The sequence below is a fragment of the Salvia hispanica genome, chromosome 5 (genome assembly GCF_023119035.1).
Source record: "Salvia hispanica cultivar TCC Black 2014 chromosome 5, UniMelb_Shisp_WGS_1.0, whole genome shotgun sequence".
Taxonomy (NCBI): Eukaryota; Viridiplantae; Streptophyta; class Magnoliopsida; order Lamiales; family Lamiaceae; genus Salvia; species Salvia hispanica.
Genome location: NC_062969.1, coordinates 26,945,485 through 26,967,685, shown reverse-complemented (window position 1 = coordinate 26,967,685; position 22,201 = coordinate 26,945,485). Strand labels below are relative to the sequence as shown.

Genomic DNA, 22,201 nt, shown 5'->3' with positions numbered 1-22,201 from the left:
GTGGAAAAAGAGAAAAATGCTTTGTGGTGCTATATAGTTTGAGACATGACAAGGCACTAAAATGGCAATGCTGATCAGCTTGCGAAGACCTGTTTACGGTGACCTCATCTTTCTAAATTCATGTCCTTGAAATAAAATGTTTCGTGCGGGACCATTTCATTTATCAGCCTATTTCTAATTTCCAACTATACTAACAAATTATATTTAATATATATAAAAAATATAGTAGCAGTATAATTTATATGTAATTGTTTTATTTAACTACTACTCTTGTTGTTCCAAGATAATTAAAGTGTTTTTTTTTTTTTTTGTACGGAACTTATGAAATTGATGCTTAAAGGTTAAATTAAAGTGAAGCTATAGTAAATTATGAGAGAAAAATCGAGAGAATAAAATTTTTTGTCAAAAAGAAAAGGTTTAGAGTATTATTATTGCTACATATATTATCTTTACAAACTAAATTGTCTGTATATTGGAACAATTCAAAAACAAGAAAACTAGATACAGGAATAATTTCATGGGACGATGAGATTATATATATAGTATAACCCAATTCCATTTGAAAGCAGTGAGATTCCGGATTCACTGCTTCCTAAGAAATTGTGAGGTGTGAGAAATCTGTATCAGAATAATTTCACATGGAGAAATTTGTGATTATCTAGATTGCTTTCGAAATATACATGTTGTTATTTGTATATTTGCACAACTTATATACACATATAAGCTTTATATATATAAACACTTGGATGAGAATGAAGCAGAGTAATTTGATACACAGAGATGAAGAGAGGAGACTCGCCTGGCATGGTAGAGACTTGACCGTAGTTAGGTAGTTCCAAAGCTTGAAAAGAGAAGTCTAAAATAATAATTATCGATATGGGCATAGTATAGAAGATAAAGTGGATTGAAATAAGTAATATATTTTGCTTTTTTATTTTAAAGATAATAAGTGTGAAAATGAAGAAATGTTAAAGGTCATCGAATTCGGCCTGCCTTTTAAATCGAATCTCAATTTTGAGGTGGTGTTTTTTATTGACTTCATCGTTGATAAATGAAAATCGATCATACACTGCATTATTGTTGTAGTTAGCAGAAATATGGAATGTTCTAAAGCTGTGGACTTTGACTCATTCACACGACTATTGCATCACATTTGGAGCTATTCAAAATTTTACACTCACAGAGTAATTATCATCATTGACTTCCCCATGATTGAGCGGTTAAGTTTGACATGTGAAACCATGTAGTCATGTATCCACAATAACACATGACCAGACCTGGCAACAACAAAGCTTGAGGATAAGTACTTAATAAATTCAAGTTATATATCTATATATTGCTCCCCTCCACCACACTTATTATTTTAGCAATTATATTCTCCTCCCTCCCGATGGCGGATGCAGAAATAAATTTTGGCTGGGGCTTTTTGTTAAAAATTTTCATACCATATACTTTCTCTGTACGCAATTAAATATCTCATTTTTCCCACTAATAAATGTCTCATTTCACTTTTACTATTTTTGACCCTACATTCACTCACATTTTATTATAAAAACTATGATGCAAAAGTAGGATTCACGTTCACTAACTTTTTTTATCCACTTTCCTTCACAGTGTTAAATAATTTTTTTAAAACGTGATTCGGTCTACAATGAGATATTTATTCATAAACGGAGGGGTACATTATAAAAAATCATAATAATAAAATTATAAAAATCCATAAATATCTAATACGCAAAATTAATCCAACACAAGTTTAACAAAAAAATAAAGTTCTTGTTTTTGTTTTGTTACAATAAATATCTAATACATAGAAATGCATAATTATCTAATACACATCTCGTTTCAAATTTGTGGGAGAAAGATTCAATATTTTTTTTCCCATTAGGAATAAATTTGAATGGAGTAGGGTTGAACAAGAAAATCCTTTTTATCACTAAATTACTTTTGAATAATAAAAAACATCAGTTGAAATTTAGGAAATAATTTTAAAAGTAATAAGTAACTTCAAATTATAGTTACACTTTTTATAATATAAAAACTTTCCACCATTTAAGTAGGGAATAGGAATTGGCGTTTTCAACTATTATTATTAATTATATTTATTTATATTAAAAAGTTTTTATTCATTTCTATTTTCTTCCTCATCCCAACTCTATGCCGGTGCCATTGTTCTAAGAAGTTTTCTCATTAATTTTATTTTTCAGCCCCTCCTTCCTATTAAATCTCCTTCCCATTAAACCTCAAACATATTAACTTGGGAAGGGCGGAAGATAGTTTCTAAGAATGTTGAAAAATTTTATAGTAGAAATTTATTACTATAAAAATAAATTTATGAGGGGTTTAAGCCTCTCACCTCCTCCACTTGTGTCTGTCATTGTTCCCTCTTTTTTTTCATAGTTGAAGTGAAACTTTTCAGTATGGTATTTAAGAAAGAAATATTGAGGATGTTAAATAAATAGATAAAAAAGTAAGAAAGAAAAAAAAAAGGTGGAGCATAGAATAAAGTAAAAAGTGAATAAAGTAAGAGAGAGTAAAGTAAGAATGAGAAAAAAGTTACTCCATGGAAATGACTCAACTATGAGGGAACTTTCTAAAATTGAAAAATGAATCAATTATGAGAGAACGGAGGGATAGTTAATTTTATTTAAATAGTTAAAATTTGAGTATTAAATTATTTAATTTTAGATGACTGAATTATGTACTGGAGTATTAGATCAACTAGTATCTCACCCTTCCTATGCACGGAACATTAAATTTTCATCTAAAATTTATATAATTCCAAATAATTATGTAGCACAAATATTAAATGAAATATCATTTATTATAATTAATTCATAAATATTAGTAATAAAAATCTTTTACATATCTAATACTATAAAAACTAAACTGTAAACACACATCAACAATATATAATTAAAAATATATATAATTCAATAATGAAAAACTATTACCAATAAATGGAAAAACAATTAAAAACTTATAATGAAAATTATTAATTATTGAATAATATACTTTGAATATAAACACACACGTAAACTGACATTACAAAACTAATTAAAACCATCATAAATTTAAAAAATTAATTATACTCAATCAGTTAGAATTTGGATTGAATGATTACATAGAAAGTTGTAAGGTTGGCAGATTTTAGGAATATCTTTCTTATATATTTATTTATTTGTGATGATAAATCTAAAAATAAAATTAAAGTATTTATATAAATATGATAAATGTTTATAATAAAAATAACATTCACATAAACATGTAAAATTGAGTAGACAATTAAACTATAATTTATAGTATTTTAGATTGTCCATTATGAGTCTTAAATTATAAATGTATTTAATAATAAAATATAGTACAATATTAGTACATTTGATCAAAATAGTTACTTTTATTAAAATAAAGTTGTGATGTAAGTACCAAATTATGAATTTAGTATAATTTATGTAAAAAAGTCGCGAAGAGTAATTTTATTATATAATGATAGCATTGATAAATGAGCATATTATATAGAAAAAAAATAGCAAGTTCAAAAATTATTTCATTGTACATATATATATTGTAATAAAGATGACCAGATTCAAATTCAATGTACATACATTTGACTCATATTAAGATTACAATTTAGTTTATTTAAACAAATAACCTCATACATGCATTCAACATTATAACTAATATAGTTAATGCTTTCTAAAATGACATTGAATTTCAATCATAAGAGAAACAATTGCAATTTATACTTTCTATCCTAAATCATTATACCCTAAACTCTAAACCTTGAAATAATCATTTTAAAATATATATTATTTAAAATTATACAATATTTAAATAAATATGTTAAAAAATAAAATTGCAGTATAATTAACATTATCAAATAATTATGCACCAAAAAAAAATGAAATAAAAATTAATTTATTGAAATTAACTCATAAATATTGATTAAAACCTTTTAACTAAAAACAAATAAGATCAAACACAAAAATTGTAAACATTTATAGAAAACAAATAAATTCAATGTTGATACTATCATCACCCAAAAATGAAAAAATATAAATAAAACTTTTGTGCTAAAAATATGTACAAAAGAACTATTGTCAATACCTACAATTTTATATTTATAGGGTAGACACAAGTTTTAGTCATTTATCATTCATTATCATTGTCTTTGAAAATTTTTAGTTTACTAAATTGAAGATGTAGAAGAACCATGGACTATGAGGGGAAGAAATTGAATAAAAAGTATTTTGATTATAGTCTATGTTAGGGGTGTGAATTCGGGTACCCGCGGGTACCCAAACCCGAAAATTCGGGTATCCGAACCCGTAATCTCAAAAATATCATACCCAATATCCGACTCGTATGTGAATTCGGATACCCTAATACCCAATGCGGGTACCCGAACCCAACTAATCGGGTACCCATAAACCCGGAATTATTATATTTAAAATTTATTCTTTTATATAAATTAAATTGTGATGAGAATAGAAATTATTAAAAGTAACACAATACTTATACTCCCTCCGTCCCCGATTAATTGTCACTCTTTGACCGGACACGAGTTTTAAAAAATATAAAGAAAAGTTGGTTTAAAAAGTTAGTGGAATGTGAGACCCACTTTTTTATATTGGTTTTATAATAAAATGTGAGTGAAGTGAGTTAGTGGAATGTGAGACCTACTTATCATTTAAGGTAAAAATGAAGTGTGACATAATTGAAGGACGGACCGAAATGGAAAAGAGTGACAATTATTAAGGGACGAACCAAAATGGAAAAGAGTGACAATTAATCCGGGACGGAGGGAGTACTATTTATTGACCATAATTCTATATTGTATAAAATAGACATTAGACAAATAGAAACTTGAAAAAGTGAGGCACATGAAAAATTTATAAATCTACGTGTGATTAAATAAAGTTACCCTAGATTTGCCCTATGGGCCATAGGCCCTATACTAAATAAAAAACATTTATCACAAATATATAATTAATCAGGTTTAATCGGGTACCCTAATACGGGTTTCGGGTACCCTAAACCCGAAAAATCCTAACATTAACTACCCAAACCCGTACCCGAACCCATAATTGAGACTGGGTCGGGAATACCCGAAACCCGTGGATTAAATTTTCAGGCCTAGTCTATGTTTTAGTAATTCTATTTGGTGGTATTTATGCCTAGTTTATACTTTCTTTTCTTGCTTGACAGAAAGTGCAAGGCACATCAGACCACTCAAATTATTTCATTTTATTTTGATCCTTAATATGTACTTACCCTATGATGCTAAAATAAAATTGTAGAATTTTTATGAGCACGTATCATTATCGTGATTTTACTAATTGAATGCACGGTTGATCTTGGTGACGAATTTGTCTGTCTATACCAAAAATACATAAATTGGAGTTTGAAATTTAAATTTTACAAAATACGCATATTAATTGGCTCTTAATTTCACCAATCCTCCTCCAACAATCAATACAACCCAATGAAATAAATGCAATCTTATTCTAGGACTAGAACTTTGAATAATAGAGAGATCATCGCCTCTATTTCATCCACACACTTCTCTCTTCCTCCTCCATCTTCCTCAACTCTCCTTCCTTAAGACCTTAACAAAGCTTATACTATTATTACTTTGTACACTTTGTTTGTCGTTTATATATACATGCCACCCCGGTCGCAGTCAATTTTCTCTCCGGAACGTCGCAAAATAATATTTTTGACTCCTTGCTCGTGTTTTCATCGTTGCCGAAGAGCGGAAAGAGCCGACTAAAGGAAAATGAGAAGACTAATATGAGATTTGATAATATAATTAAAAACAAAAAATACATATTTCAATATAAAATAATCAAAAATCCTTACCAATATTGGCATCAGAACCTGAGTTCTGGAACCGTAATTTTGTTTTCCCTCCAATGTTTTGAAACATTGGAATGCAGGATATGCATATCCAAACACCAAGATGTTCCCAATATAAAAAATGAATTAGAAAAAATAAAATTAAACCATTATTAGTAAAATAAAATACATACATCAAACTCCCGGTAATCAATTCCTCAATCATCTTTGCAAATGCTTATTAGAATCTCCCCGCTAATAAATATCTCTGACCAACAAATTCAGAAACAAATGGTATGAATTCAAATACAATAATTGTAGAAAACTGATGCACAAATTATTTTTAGAAAAATAAGGAGAAGTTGGATCAAAGTTTAATATTTCAATAGGATTCGTATAATAGTATTATAATCATAAATTTCTCAATTGAATGCACAAAGTGAAAAGCCATGAATCCGATTGAAGTTTTTTTCAGCTATCCGATCGGGTATACCCGAATTACCCGATTTATTTAATTCTTTTTTGTTTTTATAAATTATTTAGTTAGTCTGATTTTTAAAATTTTAGAAAATTAAATGGTTAACTCATGACTGGATCTCAATCAGGGTTAGGATACCCCCAAAATCAAACGTATTTTTTACTATGTTAATGTGTTTTATGTTTATGTATATGCAGTAGTATATACATGGTGTATATGTTAGGGTGTGTGTGTTTAGGTATATACGGTACTCCGTGCCTCCATGGTGCATGTGCTACTGTGTCAGTGTTATTTGTTTATTTAGGATTGTGTATGCATATAGTAGATTAGGTACAGTACCTTGTTTTTTATGCATTTTATGCAGGATCATTAGCACGTAAAATACTACTCCATATAATAGTTCAGCTTTGTATAAAATAGTGCAGTACATTGTACTTTTCTATTATTAAAAATATTCAGAAATTGGGACCGGATACCCGATTTTTCGGGACTGGATACCCGAGTCGGGTATCCGATTTCAGTTTCGGATCGGGTATCGGATATCGTTTTTTGGAAAAATCGGTATCGGGTACCCGAAATTTTCGGATCGGGTATCCGCGGATATCCGATTTGACAGCCCTAGTTATATTTCTAGGGAAGAAGAAAGTATCAAACTAAATATCTAGAAAACGTATAAATTGGAAGGAAATATTCATTGGAAGATTTCATATGCTCCACTACTCCACTAAACCAACTACATAGCATTTATAATTACTCTAGTTTATGATTTATGATTAAAAAGTATTTATTTCATTTTATTTTATTATAATATTAATAATGGCAGTTTTGTAAATATCTCCAAAACTCCCTTTTTATATATTTATAGATAGATTATGTAATAATTTAATATTTTTTATTATATAGATTTATATTTATGTTTGAATTGTGAATAGATAATATTAATGTAATAAAAAATTACTCCCTCCGTCCCAACTAAGATACACATTTTTTTTTAGAAATTTTCTCTCTCCAATTAACACACTCAACCACTTTTTCTCACTCCTATTAAAATATCTATCTTTCTTTTTCTCACTATTTTAATACTTACACCCACATTTTTTCTCTTCAATTAAACACATTAACCAATAACTCCAAAAATTCCGTGCTGACCAAGGAATGTGTCGTCTTAATCGAAACGGGGGGAGTACTAATTATTACCAACACAAAAGAATAGAACTTTGATTAAAAAATTACTAACTACAAGTTACCAACACATAAAAGAATAGAAATTTGATTAAGTAAGGGTAATAAGGTAACAAACTAAATTATCTTTCTTTGATTTTTAATGATGATAAATACATCTACCTCCAATTATCCAATCAAAACATGGAAAAGAATGTAGGCATCTCTGGACCGAAGAAATAACCCGGACTGGTAATTATTTTATTTTGTAAACCAAACAATAAGTAAAGGCATGATAAATAATAGCGAAACATATCTATCAAACGGGATTTTAAAAAATTATTTGACTTTGTAAAGAAAATTAGAATAATGAATTAGTGTGATGTATGCCATATTTTTATATATTAATTTTGCAATAAGATATGAATATTATGATTGAATTGAATTGCATGGTCTACTAAATTAAAATAAAAAAAAAATGAATGGAACTTTAAATTACGAACATCCTGAAGGGACAAAACGGGACATTTTTCACAAGAGGGAATATCATAAATAGACGTACCACAATTATTACTACTTCAATACAAAAATTACTGACTTTCTCGAGTCTCGACACATCCAAGTCCAGAGGTGTTCCATGGGATATTATTCCATAGTTCGTTTCCAATTTTCGGTTATGAAACCGCCAATTTTTGTTCTAGTTTCAAACCAATAGTTTTTGGCTGGTTTCGTTGATTTTTATATATAAGAAGATAAATTTATTATTTATAAAAATCAATGGTCCATATTTAAAAAAAATGCTTAGTGGCCAATGACAATGGTTCATACATAAAGTTGGATCCATGAATTTAAAAAAATATATTTGAATCATTTGATGGTTGTCTTTTATAGGGACATTTTTAAATATTTGTTCTTCCTTAATAAAATGGGATGAATTGAAAGAGCATTTTTTATAGCTATATCGTTAGATCTTTTACTCATCGTTTTTAATGGGATATAAACCCCTTCTTTTCGTGTTACCTTTACCTTTGTTTATTCCATAATTCATTCTTATCTTTACCTTTTTATATTATTTTTAAGATAAATTTATTGTGTTGAGAATGAGATTGTTTTGTAACTTTTGTTACGAGTTTTGGAGCTGCATGGGGCTTTGATGTGATTAACTCAGTTCTGTTGCAGACAAGTTAGCTTATATTAGGGGTGTGAAAAATACGGAGTAGTAAATATTGATATACCGGACTTATCATGTCAAAAAAAATAAAAATTACTGATTTTTTGTATACTATGATTTTCAGTACAGTATAATATCATACCGAAAAATTGTGGTATGATAATGGTATGAATTTTCATATACAGACATACCGAAATTATACCATAAATTACAGGATATACCACAATTTACTGTATATATATACCAACATCAATGTACTCTATAAAAATGGTGTATATACCTCGAATACAATGTTAAATATATTTATAAAATAGTACTAGTAATACTTCCTCCGTCCATAAAAAATAGATAAAATTGTAAATGACACGAGTTTTAATGCATAATTGGTAATGTAAGAGAGATGAAAAGTAAATATGGTGAAACTTGAAAGTAGTTTAGTGGACTGTGGAGCCCATATTTAGAATGATGTGTACGGTTGGTACTTTAAAACTTTCCAGTTTTAAACTTAATCTAATTTTGATGGACGGCCCAAAATGATAAAATCTGTCTATTTTTTATGGACGGAGAGAATTTTTTATAACGGTTTTAAAATATACCATAATTGAAATTTAGTACTGTGTCTGTAAAATTCCATTATACAGAATTTGAGCCACCCAAAGATAAGGAACCGGGAAATAGTTGAGCCAATAAGAGTTTTTATTAAAATTATACTCCTTCCGTCCCGCTTAAGATGACACGTTTTTCTTTTTAGTTTGTCCCAACTAAGATGACACATTTCCTTTTTTGGTAACTTTCTCTCTCCAATTAATACACTCAACCACTTTTTCTCACTCCTATTAAAATATACATCTTTCTTTATCTTTCTACTTTAATACTTACACTCACCTTCTCTCTCTCTAATTAAATACTTTAACCAATAACTCCTAAAACCCCGTGCCGGCTAAGCAATGTGTCATCTTAGCCGGGACGGAGGGAGTACGTCTTTTTGTAATAGTTTTATTACTTACACATCTTTAAATAACTTATATCAGGGTCTCATTATCTATAAATTCACTCTTAAAGGCCGAACTAGAGACCAAATTAGGGTCATCTATTTTCTTAATCTTGTGGTAAGAATTAATTTACAGTTAATTAATATTTTATTCAACAAATATTTATTTTTAAAATTTTTTTAAAATTTTTTTTATTATTAAATAAAAACTCTGTGGAGTAAATAATGAACTATATTCAGTAAATAATGAACTAAATGAAGTATGTTATGAAGTAATTTTGATATGTTATTGAAATACATTAATGATACAATAAATTTTTGTGTTAAACATAAGTGGTAGTAATAAACTATATTCAATAAATAATGAACTAAATGAACGTTAGTAATGAAGTAAATATGACATTTTATTGAAATACAATGTTAACTATGTTAAACGTCAAGTAGTAATGAACTTATTACTTCATTCAGTCATGATATTACTTCATTCCATTAGTTTATTACTCCATTCTACTAGTTTATTACTCCCTCCGTCCCACAAAAGATGTCACACTTGTGGGACGGCACGAGATTTTAGGAGGTTTTGTTTTGTGTGTTAAATAGAGAGAGAAAATATAATTTTTATATTTACGCGAGAGAGAACTTTTTCCAAAAAGAGAAATGTGACATCTTTTGTGGGACAAACTAAAAAGGAAAGTGTGACATCTTTTGTGGGACGGAGGGAGTACTTCATTCAGTTTCATTCCATTAGTTTATTAGTACTTCATAATATGTTATGACATAATTATCTTTCAGTTGAAGTAAATTCGGTATGTAATGAATGCGAAAAATTATTTCATAACATGCGTTCATTTATTTCGTTATGTAGTGAATATAGTTCATTATTTATTCCAGCAAGTTTTTATTGAAAAAAAAATTAAAAATTAAAAAATAAAATAAAAAAAATTTAAAAAATTAAAAATTTTGAAAAAATATAAAACAAAATTTTTTTAATTTTTTTTTTAAAAATATTTATTAAATAAAATATTAAATTAATGGCCTAAATTTAATCTCTAGTTCGGTCTTTAAGAATTATTCGACATTGATCACAACTCTGCACATCTTTATATTAAATTCTTCCTCTATTTCATACATATTCTTCCTGAACATTCATACTCCGAATAATATACGTCATATATATAAATGAGACATACGAAGTACTCCTAGTTTGTTGTAGTTAGTGGTGGAGCCGTATATTTTCTAGGACCAAAAGCTAATACTTTAAAATAAGTTTAGGATCAAATAGGTTTTTCTTGGAAATGTATAAAACTATTTTTGGACTTTAAACTGCGGTTGACCGTTCTTATTTGACAAAATTGTTAAATATAGACCAACACATATTGCTTTGGACCAATAATTAACACACTTAAATGTGTAAACTAAAAATCTTTTTGAGCAAATTTACAAGACCAATTTTAAAATTTAATCTATTATAGAAATAAAATGGATAGATAACTTTTAGTTTTGAATATCCAAAAGTCTATACATTAATTATCAAACAAATAAAAGTGTTGCTAGTGCCACTTAAAAACAAAAAAATTGAAATCAACCACCGGCATAAACCTATTTAAGATATAGACTAATCTCTTTGTCCCATTCGTGAATAATTTTTTTTTTACAAGATTTTATAGTGGTTTTCTAATTTTAAAAATATAGTAATAGTGTGAGTGAGACAATCTCAAAAAGAAAATGTATTATTTTATATGAGACCAATGGAATACATATTTAGTGCTAAGTTATGTGATGATTTGGGGTAGGTGAAAGGTCAGGAATGATAATTATACTATATTCATTGTTTATTACCAAGTAAAATAAAATAGAATGTTTCCAGTTCTTTGCCTATATGGTGCGTGTTAATCTCTCTTATCTCTGTCTAATAAATTCCAGTTCAATCATATTCACGAAGTTAATTCAAATTCAGTTTAGACCCCCAAAGAGTAGTTTCATTCAACAGTCTATTTTTCTGGGAAATTAATTCAGTTTCCACGTCGAAATGTCGAATTTTAGAGGTTAAATTTCAAAGTTTTTCTTTTACTACACAGTTGTACTATACGATTTGTTGCATCGTTCTTTTGTCTAATTGGGTATGTATGACAAACGAAAATCTGGTCTCAGCCGAAGCAGAAGAACATCTCCTGTCGTCAGAACATAGAGCCAAAATCGAAGTGAGGGATCTGACGAAGTTGTCGGACAAGGTTGTAAGGATTCTCAACAAGGTCAACGTTGACATCCCGAGAGGGATCGTGATGGGGGTGATGGGACCCAGCGGCAGCGGCAAGTCAACTATACTGCGTGCGCTTAACCGGATGTGGGAGCCGGCCCCCGGTTGCGTTTTCCTTGACGGAGTCGACATCTGCGACCTCGATGTTCTCTCTCTCCGCCGTAAAGTTGGCATGCTCTTCCAACTTCCTGTTCTCTTTCAAGGTTCACAATTCCTCTCCGATCTAACTTATATAGTGGTTCCAGTTCTCTTATTACACCGATGTGAAATATTGCTATAGTTATTTTCGTTCCATTCTTGTGATCAGAAAGTTTGGTGTAAGTGCAGGCAGCGTGGCAGATAACATTCGGTATGGGCCGCAGTTGAGAGGGAAGAAGCTGAGCAATGAGGAGGTGCATAACTTGCTTGCTCTAGCGGACTTGGATTCGTCGTTCAGCAGCACCTCCATTGGAGAGTTATCCATTGGCCAAGCCCAGAGAGTTGCTCTGGCTAGGACCTTGGCAAATGATCCCGAGGTTCTGCTGCTGGACGAGCCAACGAGCGCCTTGGATCCCATATCCACACAAAACATAGAAGACGTTCTAGTGAGGTTGAAGAACGACGTCGGTATGACTATTGTTATGGTTTCCCATAGCATCAAGCAGATACAGAGGATAGCTGATGTGGTCTGTCTTGTTGTCAACGGTGAAATTGTCGAAATCTTAGACGTGCAACGCCTCTCTGAGGCCAAACACCCCACAGCAAGAGCCTTCCTTCACCTCAACTCCTAATTGCAATCACTACTCCAATTCTCTTTCATGGCCTTCGGTTTCACCCTTGTTTCAGTTTCCCAATTGTGTACATTTAATTTATGTCTGTGACATGAATATATATGTTACTAATGATGTGAAAATATAGAGTTAATCAATATTCTGTAGTGTAACATGTAACCTTTAAAATTTCTTTTGTTTTTATTTACCAACAACAAAATAACGATTGGTACGAATGAAAAGGTTTCAGAAGAATGTTTAGCTAAACTTTACAACTTCAGATTTTCGAGCCTGCTAATAAAAAATAAGCAAGAGTAAAGGAAACCTGAATGTAGCTAAACCAGAAGAAGCCTTCCATCACAGGTTCAAATGAATGATACAAATTTGTGTAGTAATAATTTCATCAAGTGCATCTGTGGTCCTTTTATATGTTAGGAAAGCTATATATACCATACCATCGGACTGTAACTAAATGGTTCACCCATGATTCTCAGTTTTATGTTTTTGGGCCTCTTCTTGACAACGTACAAGCCTACAGGAATGAGACAAGGTTTGTTACAAACTACTGTAAGTTCATTAAGGTTGACGGTACACAGATCACTGATGAGCAAATAATACCTCCATTGCAACTCGGTTATCTCACGAATCAAGTCCTTCTCTCTTTCATGAGCAGCCTCCAGCTACAAAAGAAAAGCAAAAATATGCATGCAGCAAATATTTTAGTATCCAATCTGGACCGGCAAATTCAAGAGCTCCATACATCACTTGATTAAATCAAAGAAAGTAAATGCTTAACTAGATCAATCAAATTCAAGTTTTGCTTCGTGCCACTACTTTTCATACCATGGATTTTTCTGCCAATTGTATGTTCATCGGCAAGGTCGCTGCATCTACAAATATGGATAGACACATGAATGATAGGAATTCTAAATTACTACATTGGTGTGCATTTATATTGCAGTTATGGCTGATACCTGGAAAATCACCAACTGCAATTTGCTTCATTGCACTAAGTATATTATCCTGTTAGAGGAAAGACCAAAAGAGACCCAACCTTAATCAAATACTCTGAAAAGGAATGAATGTATTTTCCAAGATGAGCCTTACCCTTTGAAGAGTGTTTGTAAGTAGAACATTCTGCAGATGGGAAAAAAGAGCATGACTGTAAGGGTGGTTTGACGGACTAGCTTCAGAACTTGAAGGCATTGCTGGAAGTTGAGCAATCGTCTAAAATATGCAAAATACGAATCTAAGTTATTCTGATAGTAGCAATGTATGGGAATACTGACATCCATGTTGAAAATTTTTGGTTGATATACATATCAGATTTAGAGAGGTATGCATGCAAAAGAAAGGTCTTGCTGAACTGGTCTGTGATCCATACATACATGCATACATGGATTTCTTACCAATTAGGTACCATTTTGGACCCAATTTGCAATTAAAACACCACTTTCAAAGGTATATGGGTTAACAAGGACATTTAATTCAACAAAAACTCCATTTGTTACTCTCTCTCACTCTGTGAAATCAAGAACTATAAAAATGTGGCTACAATAACCTTCACCCTCCTCACTTTCAGGTCAGGCTTTCTAAGCAGAAATAGCACAATCAGTATATCCTGGGCCCACTGGCTCTGGTCCTAAAGGAATCACTGGATCTGAGTGAAATGGGATTACAGAGTCAGAGAAAGATCATACACATTTGCGACAGTGACCACCCAAGGTCGCTACCGAGGCTTAGGTTATGACAAACCCCATCTTAGTCTGACCAAGTGGTGGTCTACGATTGCACTTCCAGTCTGCATGGCTACCTTAATCAGATTTATGTCTAGTCCAGTTCCAATGTGCAGAATGTGCTTTGTACACACTGCTGCTACAATATTCCCATTTATTTTCAGTTCGGTTCTTGGGTTTTGATTCTTCCACATTTATTTGAACCTTTGGGAGTAGATAGAGTTCTGGTTTAAAACCCGCCCCCCCCGTGGCTGAAATTTGGATTGGCTGAATTTGGGAGTTTCTAACATTCAAAATGGAAACTTTTGAAAGTTAATTACACGTGGAAAGGCCACTTTGGAATCATGGTTTCCAGAGAAATTGGGGGTGCTCTTAATTGCTACTCCCTCTGTCCACCATCATTTTTCTTTTTTCTTTTTTATCTGTCCATCAAAAGTGTGTTACTTTCCTTTTTGGGTCTTTCACCACTTATGTAGTCCCTTTTCAACTCAAAAACACTCTTTCGAATTCTGGTGTGGATTTGCATTATACTGACAAGTGGTAACATGTTATCAGATGGGACCACATACGGTGATTTAATTGACAACTAACCCTCTATAAAGATCAGTAAATCACAATTCATGAATTACTTTTAAACAAGTCTTATACAAACATCAGACAAACTAACACTGCTTTAGTCAATGTCATAGAAAAGTTAAGCATACGAACAGTATCAATCACGTTCCAAGTTTAAAAACAAACCTGCATGCTGTGGCTTTTATGCATTAAAGGGGCTGCTGCCATCTATATGAAGGAAAAAATTGAATTGAAATAAATGTCAAAATGATTAGTCAAAATTATATCTGGATTAGAACCTTATCCGTCTCAATACTTTCTGATGTAACTTTAAATCGTCCTTTTTGCTGAATAACTGGATTTTTGGCTTTCTCATCCATTTCATCTCCATTAACTGCATCAGAAAATTCACAAACAAGTTACAGGACACTTTAGAGCAAAGCTACGCAATTGGAAGAAAAATGTTCTGTTTGCAGATGAATTACCTACTGTTTTTGAACCTTTGGATATTGCCTCATGCCGTGCCTCTGAAGGTTGCAGATTGTTGTGTGCCCCCCTTGACAAGTTTTGACATTGATTTTGGACTTTGTCGCTAAGCACGGATTATTAGAAAGAAAATTGTCAATTTAGAGCTGGAACCGTTCAAAAAACTGCTATAAGATGAACCCAAAAAAAAGAGTAACAAATATCATTTCTGAAGGGAATGAGTTACAAGGAAGTGGTGGATCAGCAACAGGAAACAAATGAGTAAATTTGATGCACAGCCCCACTATATTATATTCTCAACACTTTATACTCGCAAAATTTATGAAAAACTAACTCAATCCTCCTTCTATGCCATGTTATTCTACAATACTAGAGAAGTCCAAGGTCTTACTTATCTAAAGATATTATTCCTCCTCCCCACCCCCACCGCAACCAATTGCTATACTAAGAGAATTGGATCAAGAGGTGGATTGATAATTCTACAAGGGTTAGGGACATGGTAACAACATGGGCCTTAAGAAGATAGCCTCTTAGTCCTAAGGAATAGCGAGTGGCGGATGACCATGCAAGGCTCTAAGGACAGCAAAACGATTCACACTCCAATGGATCATTAAATGAGGGTGAGTTGAGGATGTGTGAGGTCTAAAGAAGTAAGTGGGGCAAGATGGAGCTCAGGGACGGTAAGGTCCTACATGGGGAAGACTGGAATCACCTTCCATCTATATACACAATATATTGTTATTTTCCTACTACTCATTTTATTCTTTTTCGCTGCTACTCATTTATTTTGGGCTGTAAGCTTAGGAAAATTACATTTTCTCCTCCTGAGTAATGAAGTAGGTAATACTGCACCCAAACTTATGTTGAAAGCAATATTTACAGGACTTTTGCTACTGAAAATTTGATCTATGACAAACAATATTGGCATTGCAGTACGTCTACATTTCTCTTGAAAGAAAACTATCAACTCACTTTTTTCAACATTACAACTTAGACAAAGGAAGAAAAGAAGTGCTTCAACGCATGTCTTCTTTCGTGAACGGTAGGAACTTCTAGCTTTATTGAAAAGCATCATCTTAGTTTAAGGAGACAGTGAGTGTTATAAGCAACTCATTGGTACGGGATAAGGAAACGGCCAGTGAGTATTACAAGAGACTGATACATCTGAAATTCTCTATGGAAAGGAGACTGGATTTTCAGCCATTTTCTGATAAGCAGAAGTGTTCAATCTCAACAGGCGCCCAAAAAGTGAAGTAATATTACTATCTTACATCGTTCTAGAAAAGAAGGAGCCTTTTTATCTAAAAAAAAGAAGAAAAGAAGAAGCCAGAGATGAATTTTCTCTTTGGTTGAGATCAATATGCAAGACGAAGGTGTATTGTAAGGGGGAAAATGTATTTAAGCTGAGGGAGTGGGAAATATCAGGCTTTGTGTAGATAGCAGTCAGCGCTAACTTTTATGCAATTATTATAACTGGATGTGATGTATCATAACCCTCTGCAATTTATGATGTGGCCATTAGTGATGATGGCTGGTGGTAGAACAGATATATTAATATAGCTGAATACTACTCATTCAAAAGCAGCACAAGGAAAAGAACGAGAGAAGAGAGAAACACAATACAGACAGCAACAGGATAAGTATTTTAGTAAGTATAGAGATATACCTTTGATTAATACTTGATGCAGCCCCATCTAATGATTTTCCGTTGACATCTGAGGCAAGCTTTTCTGCTAATTTGTTTTCTGTGTGCTTTTCATTGCCAGGAGAAGCATTCATTGGTGGCCGCTCCGGAATTGAGCTAGGAGCACATCCATCATCATCGGATTTTTCACATTTAGCACTAAGCAGGATATTATCAAATTTAGACAGGTTACAGAACCAAAGATGAGAAATACTTAATAGGCAGAATATTAACTGGTAAACAAAAGTGAACCTGTTTTATTTTTTAATTTTTTTACTTGAAAAGTGAACCAGTTGCAAGGATACAATTTTTAGTTTAAAAGTGTGTGAGGAACTAAAACTGCATGATTATGATTGTCAACCTGAGGAGAGTACATATATTTGCAATGTTTCTTGACAAAATGGGGCAGAATTACGATATTAAACACATGCATAAGCAAAAGCACAGAGTCAGAAGTAAACAGTCATCACAACACAATAACAAAACATGTGTGGGTTACAAGAGCTAAAGAGAATTCCAGATCATGACAGCGTACATGTGAGTTGAAGAGTCCACTGATGAGAGAGACGCAGGGGTGTTTTCATCCTGTGAAGAAAATCAGATGTTAAAAATGAACCAAAAGTCACAACCTGGAGAAAACATTATAACCTTACAGAATCTGCAGGATCAGAATATTGACTAGCAAAGGACAACTGGTGTTGAAATCCTTTTGAACTTTTGTCCAAGGATGGCTGGTCCTGACAGTGTTTAACTTGCACTTCTTCATCTTTCTGAGGAATAATATCATCATCCTGTATCTGTAAGCAGCCAAGAAGGTATTATATACTTCACATGAATATCCCAGATTAAATAAGTCAATCGAATGAGAATTGGGAAGCATATATATATATACCAATGAAGCTTGAGCCTTCATATCATCAAGGTTGAAGTTCCAGCCGCTAATCCCTCGTTTATATTCGCACTGTCCATAAATACAAAAGTTGTTACCTATTCCATGAATATGATCATTGCATTTCAGTCGTGATCCTACTGGTTGTATATGGTGTATTAGCAACTTAAAAGCTATCAGCCCAAGTAGATGAAGGGTTTCCCATTGAAAGCATATTACTAGATGCAAGGTCCTATTTGAGGAGCTCTTAGTCCATACCCTCATCCAAGCAAGTAAGTGAAGTATGTATTACAATAGGTCTATTCAACATCTGAGATTTCATATTGCACATTAGAGTTTATAAATCTAATCAAATACTCCCTACATCCCCGACTAAGTGCACCCTGTGGTATAAATTGCATAGCAAGAAATTGGGTATATTTACTCTTTATACCCTGATTATTGTATGGGAAATTGAAAAACTAAATAATTTTGAGGATAAGAATAAAATGGAAATTTTGACATCATTTTTTTATAGTATTCTGAACTGATAAGGAAAAGTTTTATCTAAATAGGACAATCATTCAGGATAGGAGTATTTGCAAGGGGAGAAGGTAAGAGTTGGCTTTGTCAACTTGAGGAGGTGGCTAAGTTATGAATATATAAAAATAGGAATGCATGGACTCTGGAGATGCCTTTGCTTACAAATATGTAGATAGAATATCTAGTGAAAAAATATCCATCTAGAACTATACTATACATGAAGTTTTGAAGTGAAGTGTGATGGACATAGTAAGAAAGCTAGGAGTCAGAACTCAACCAAAGCCAAGCCTGAAAAACCGAGACATTCATTTATTTTACAGCAACAGTTCATTTTATTTTCATCATAATGATCAGACAAATTATTGACCATGGTTAGCCAGGCACCAAAACATGGATTTAGTTTCAAAATCAGCTTATAGAATTTGAATCAAAATAAATGAATGTTAAGTATAGTTATTAAGTCTTACAAAATCTATCCTTGAGATTTAAAATCAAACCTGGGATATTTCCTCCTTTTGTCCATCTGGCATTTTCTTTTGTGCAAGCATATCTTCCTCCTTTCTCTAAAGTGAGTGCATAAATTTTAATTAGAACATAACCTAAAGGAAAGAAGACACTCCAGCTAGGCCATGCTTGTATCAACGCAGAGGAAAAACCTTTAAAGCCTGAAGCCGAGCGCCAAGATCTGGGAGACCATCCAGAAGAGTTCTACAAATATAATCATTAGATCTTGCTTGCTTGAAAAAAGAATGTTTTAGCAACTTCTTTGCAGAAGGTCTTTTTGTAGGATCTTTCACCAAACAACTCGCAATCATCTGCTTAAAGGACTAGCAAACACACAGAAGATGTTTATTGATAGCATCTTAATTTAACAAGTAAGTTGTTATTGGGCTTTACATGCATGAGAAAGCAAACCTTAGAAAACTTTTTGTCTCTCTCATAATCTAGACCAGGTGGTGCATTTTGCAATGTCATGAGCAAAACCTACATAATATGATAACATTTATAACATTTGATTAACTGTCCATATAAGAGGGGGATACAAGATAGTCACTATATCTGAACAAACCTTCATTGGAGGATACTTTGAGAAAGGGGCATGCCCGTGCGCAAGCTCCAAAGCAGTTATGCCAAAAGACCAAATATCAGCTCTGCAGAAATTATCCAACAGGTAAGAAATCAATAGAAAATTCAGATTAAACAGAAACATGAATCTTGGAAAAAAGATGAACAGACTTGAAGTCATAACCATGCAATTGCTCCATAACCTCAGGTGCCATCCTACAAAACACAAACAACTCTCATCATAGAGAAGCCAAAAGAAATTAGGAAAAATTATGAGAGCACCATCATATCAGAACAATTCAAACTTGCATATCTGGGTATGCTATATGTCTACATCATACACTCAGCAATCCTTTCCACAAACCTTTGTACAATTTATTAACTTGTGAACATAAAGGAAATCAAAATTCTAAGCGACAATGCCATGCATAAACCACACCAAATTTCAAAGCATACCAGCATGGAGTACCCACAAAAGTATTCCTCATGCGTTGTCTGTCACCAGCATCAAACAAATAAGCAGAGACACCAAAATCTCCCAGTTTGATTCCACCACGTGAATCGATAAGAACATTTCCAGCCTGAAAGAAACACACAAACAAAGGCAAGGCAACTTTAGATCATAGAAGATGGGGAATACTGGCAATCTAATTATATTCAAATCTGAAATAACAAGAATTTTAAATGAAGATTGGCAGTCCTGAAGAATGTTGACCATTCTTCAGTTAATTTAAGATTAAGGAACAGAAATCATGGAGGGGAAAGGAATGGTTGAGGATAGAAGTAATGATGGTATGGTTACTCTCAATCGAAAATATTCATTGATTTTCAGTACGACTCCGACTTGGTTACTTTGGCAGATAATTACTTCGTGCAACTTCTTTCTTTTCTTACTTTTTGTTAATTACTAAAAAGATGCACAGAACTTTATCACTTGTAAATGCGAGAGCATTTGGGGAGACAATTTTGATGTCTCGAAAATGTGATTGCAACACATTTGAAGGATATAATATGATAATTAGTTTTCAAAAGCTTGACAAGTAGATATATACTGTATGTCGTATAAATAAATGACAAAGATATAGCTTTGCTTTTTGAGAAACCTGTTTGAATTGGCATGAAAAGATTGAATTACAAAATTATTGGACATTACCCAGTTGCCTAACTGTTTCTACTCACTTTGACATCCCGATGAATGTGGCCATGTTGATGAAGATATTCCAAGCCTCTCAACACCTCTCGTAAGATTGTAGCAATGACAACCTCCTCCAAACCATCAGGGTGTACAGCCTTTAAGATGTGCAAGCAAGAGCCTCCAGCCATAAAAGGCATTACGACCCACAAATTGTGATCACTGACAAAGGAGCAGTGCGATTTTAAAACATTGGCATGGTCAACAAGGACCATTGTTTGTGCTTCGCGTGAAACGTTGTTCTGGGTTAAAATGCAACAATAGAATCAGAAAATTGAGCTGATCAAGCTATCATGAGTCATGACAGAAAATTAGTGAAGCAAACCAAAAGCAACTGAGAAACAGAAAATGCAAGCTTAAACTCCACATATATATACATTCTTAGTAGCTTCGATAGTTGTAGATTAGATGAAAAGGCACCATATGAACTATATGCCAGAAATTAACTATAATCAAATAGCTGATAACTGCAGGACCCAGCTTAATTTAACGGGATGCCTAAGCTTAATTCAAGAAAGTTTGCAAAAAATTGTTATATCAAGTCCGTCCAATTTTATTATCTTATCAATCGAATCCTTTCAATTGACTAACACTAATATATCAATATCCAGGAATAGAGCAAAGGAGAGCATCAAGACTCCCTTACTGAACCAGTGATAGACTAACTAACTCTTTCAAATGTAGTCGAAATGTGTATCAAAACAAAAAATAAATAAATGAAAACGATCATCAAAGGAGATGTATAACATAGATTCGAAGCTTATGAAATAGGCTCCCTATGCGACTAATTCAAAAAAGTAAAAAGAAGAAGTTTGCGACAGTCATATTCCAAAATGAAAACAAAAATCAGAGGAAATTGAAAACACACAAAACCAGAGTCAATTCACAGTCTATCGACGTGAAGATATCATCATCAAACAAGGCAGCAGAGAAATTACCAGATCGCAATTTGTACGCTCAAAGTCGAGAATTTTGATGGCGACAATCTCGTTGTCGAGCGATTTACACAGCGCACGGTGAACCGAAGCGCTGACTCCCGTCCCTACCTCCTCAATCAATGTGTAATGTTCTGCTCCAATCGGATACTTTTTCCTCTCCTTCTCCATTACACTAGCGCCTGAATCTACTCCAGAATATCACTAAATAAAGACGCAAAAAATCTCAACAAACGCGCAGACACACAGAAATTCCGGCAAATCGATGTCGACAAACGCGCTAATGCAGCTCCACGGGCAATCCAGAGATCGAAACTGCGGCAGACAAATCATCCACAAAAATCAGGCAAAAAGGTAACAGAATAGATATTTCGAAAAGTCGAGCGGCAGCGCTGCATGTGATGTTAATGCCATGGTGTAAACAAAAGGCAGAAAAAAGGAACTCACGAGAAACGAGCTTGCGTCCGTTAATCAAATTAATAATAATATTAT

General features: G+C 32.7%; 2 protein-coding genes across 2 annotated transcripts; one reads left to right on the top strand and one right to left on the bottom strand.

The window, feature by feature from the left end:
* The first annotated feature begins 11,511 nt into the window (after positions 1–11,511).
* LOC125190802 (ABC transporter I family member 17-like) lies at positions 11,512–12,805 on the top strand. The gene is made up of 3 exons (XM_048088205.1): positions 11,512–11,684; positions 11,791–12,099; positions 12,224–12,805. The coding sequence occupies exons 1-3, from the start codon at positions 11,669–11,671 to the stop codon at positions 12,664–12,666; spliced, it is 768 nt and encodes a 255-aa protein (XP_047944162.1). The 5' UTR covers positions 11,512–11,668; the 3' UTR covers positions 12,667–12,805.
* A 170-nt stretch (positions 12,806–12,975) lies between these two features.
* Positions 12,976–22,055, bottom strand: LOC125190803 (serine/threonine-protein kinase BLUS1). Its single transcript, XM_048088206.1, has 20 exons — positions 21,713–22,055; positions 20,762–21,016; positions 20,039–20,163; positions 19,754–19,798; positions 19,587–19,668; positions 19,433–19,501; positions 19,174–19,344; positions 19,015–19,080; positions 17,999–18,067; positions 17,760–17,903; positions 17,642–17,691; positions 17,089–17,265; positions 15,422–15,528; positions 15,236–15,330; positions 15,123–15,164; positions 13,753–13,872; positions 13,620–13,668; positions 13,489–13,535; positions 13,264–13,325; positions 12,976–13,177 (listed from the first exon to the last, which is right to left on the bottom strand). Exons 1-20 carry the CDS (start codon positions 21,878–21,880, stop codon positions 13,123–13,125), a joined length of 1,998 nt encoding a protein of 665 aa, XP_047944163.1. The 5' UTR covers positions 21,881–22,055; the 3' UTR covers positions 12,976–13,122.
* Between the last annotated feature and the right edge of the window lie 146 nt (positions 22,056–22,201).

Coding starts and splice junctions, on each gene's coding strand:
- LOC125190802 (XM_048088205.1), top strand. Junction 12,100..12,223: donor ACTTCCTGTTCTCTTTCAAG/GTTCACAATTCC, acceptor GTGTAAGTGCAG/GCAGCGTGGCAGATAACATT.
- LOC125190803 (XM_048088206.1), bottom strand. CDS start 21,880: ATGGAGAAGGAGAGGAAAAAGTATCCGATTGGAGCAGAACATTACACA. Junction 15,331..15,421: donor CAAAGGTTCAAAAACAGTAG/GTAATTCATCTG, acceptor TTTCTGATGCAG/TTAATGGAGATGAAATGGAT. Junction 13,178..13,263: donor ATAACCGAGTTGCAATGGAG/GTATTATTTGCT, acceptor TCATTCCTGTAG/GCTTGTACGTTGTCAAGAAG.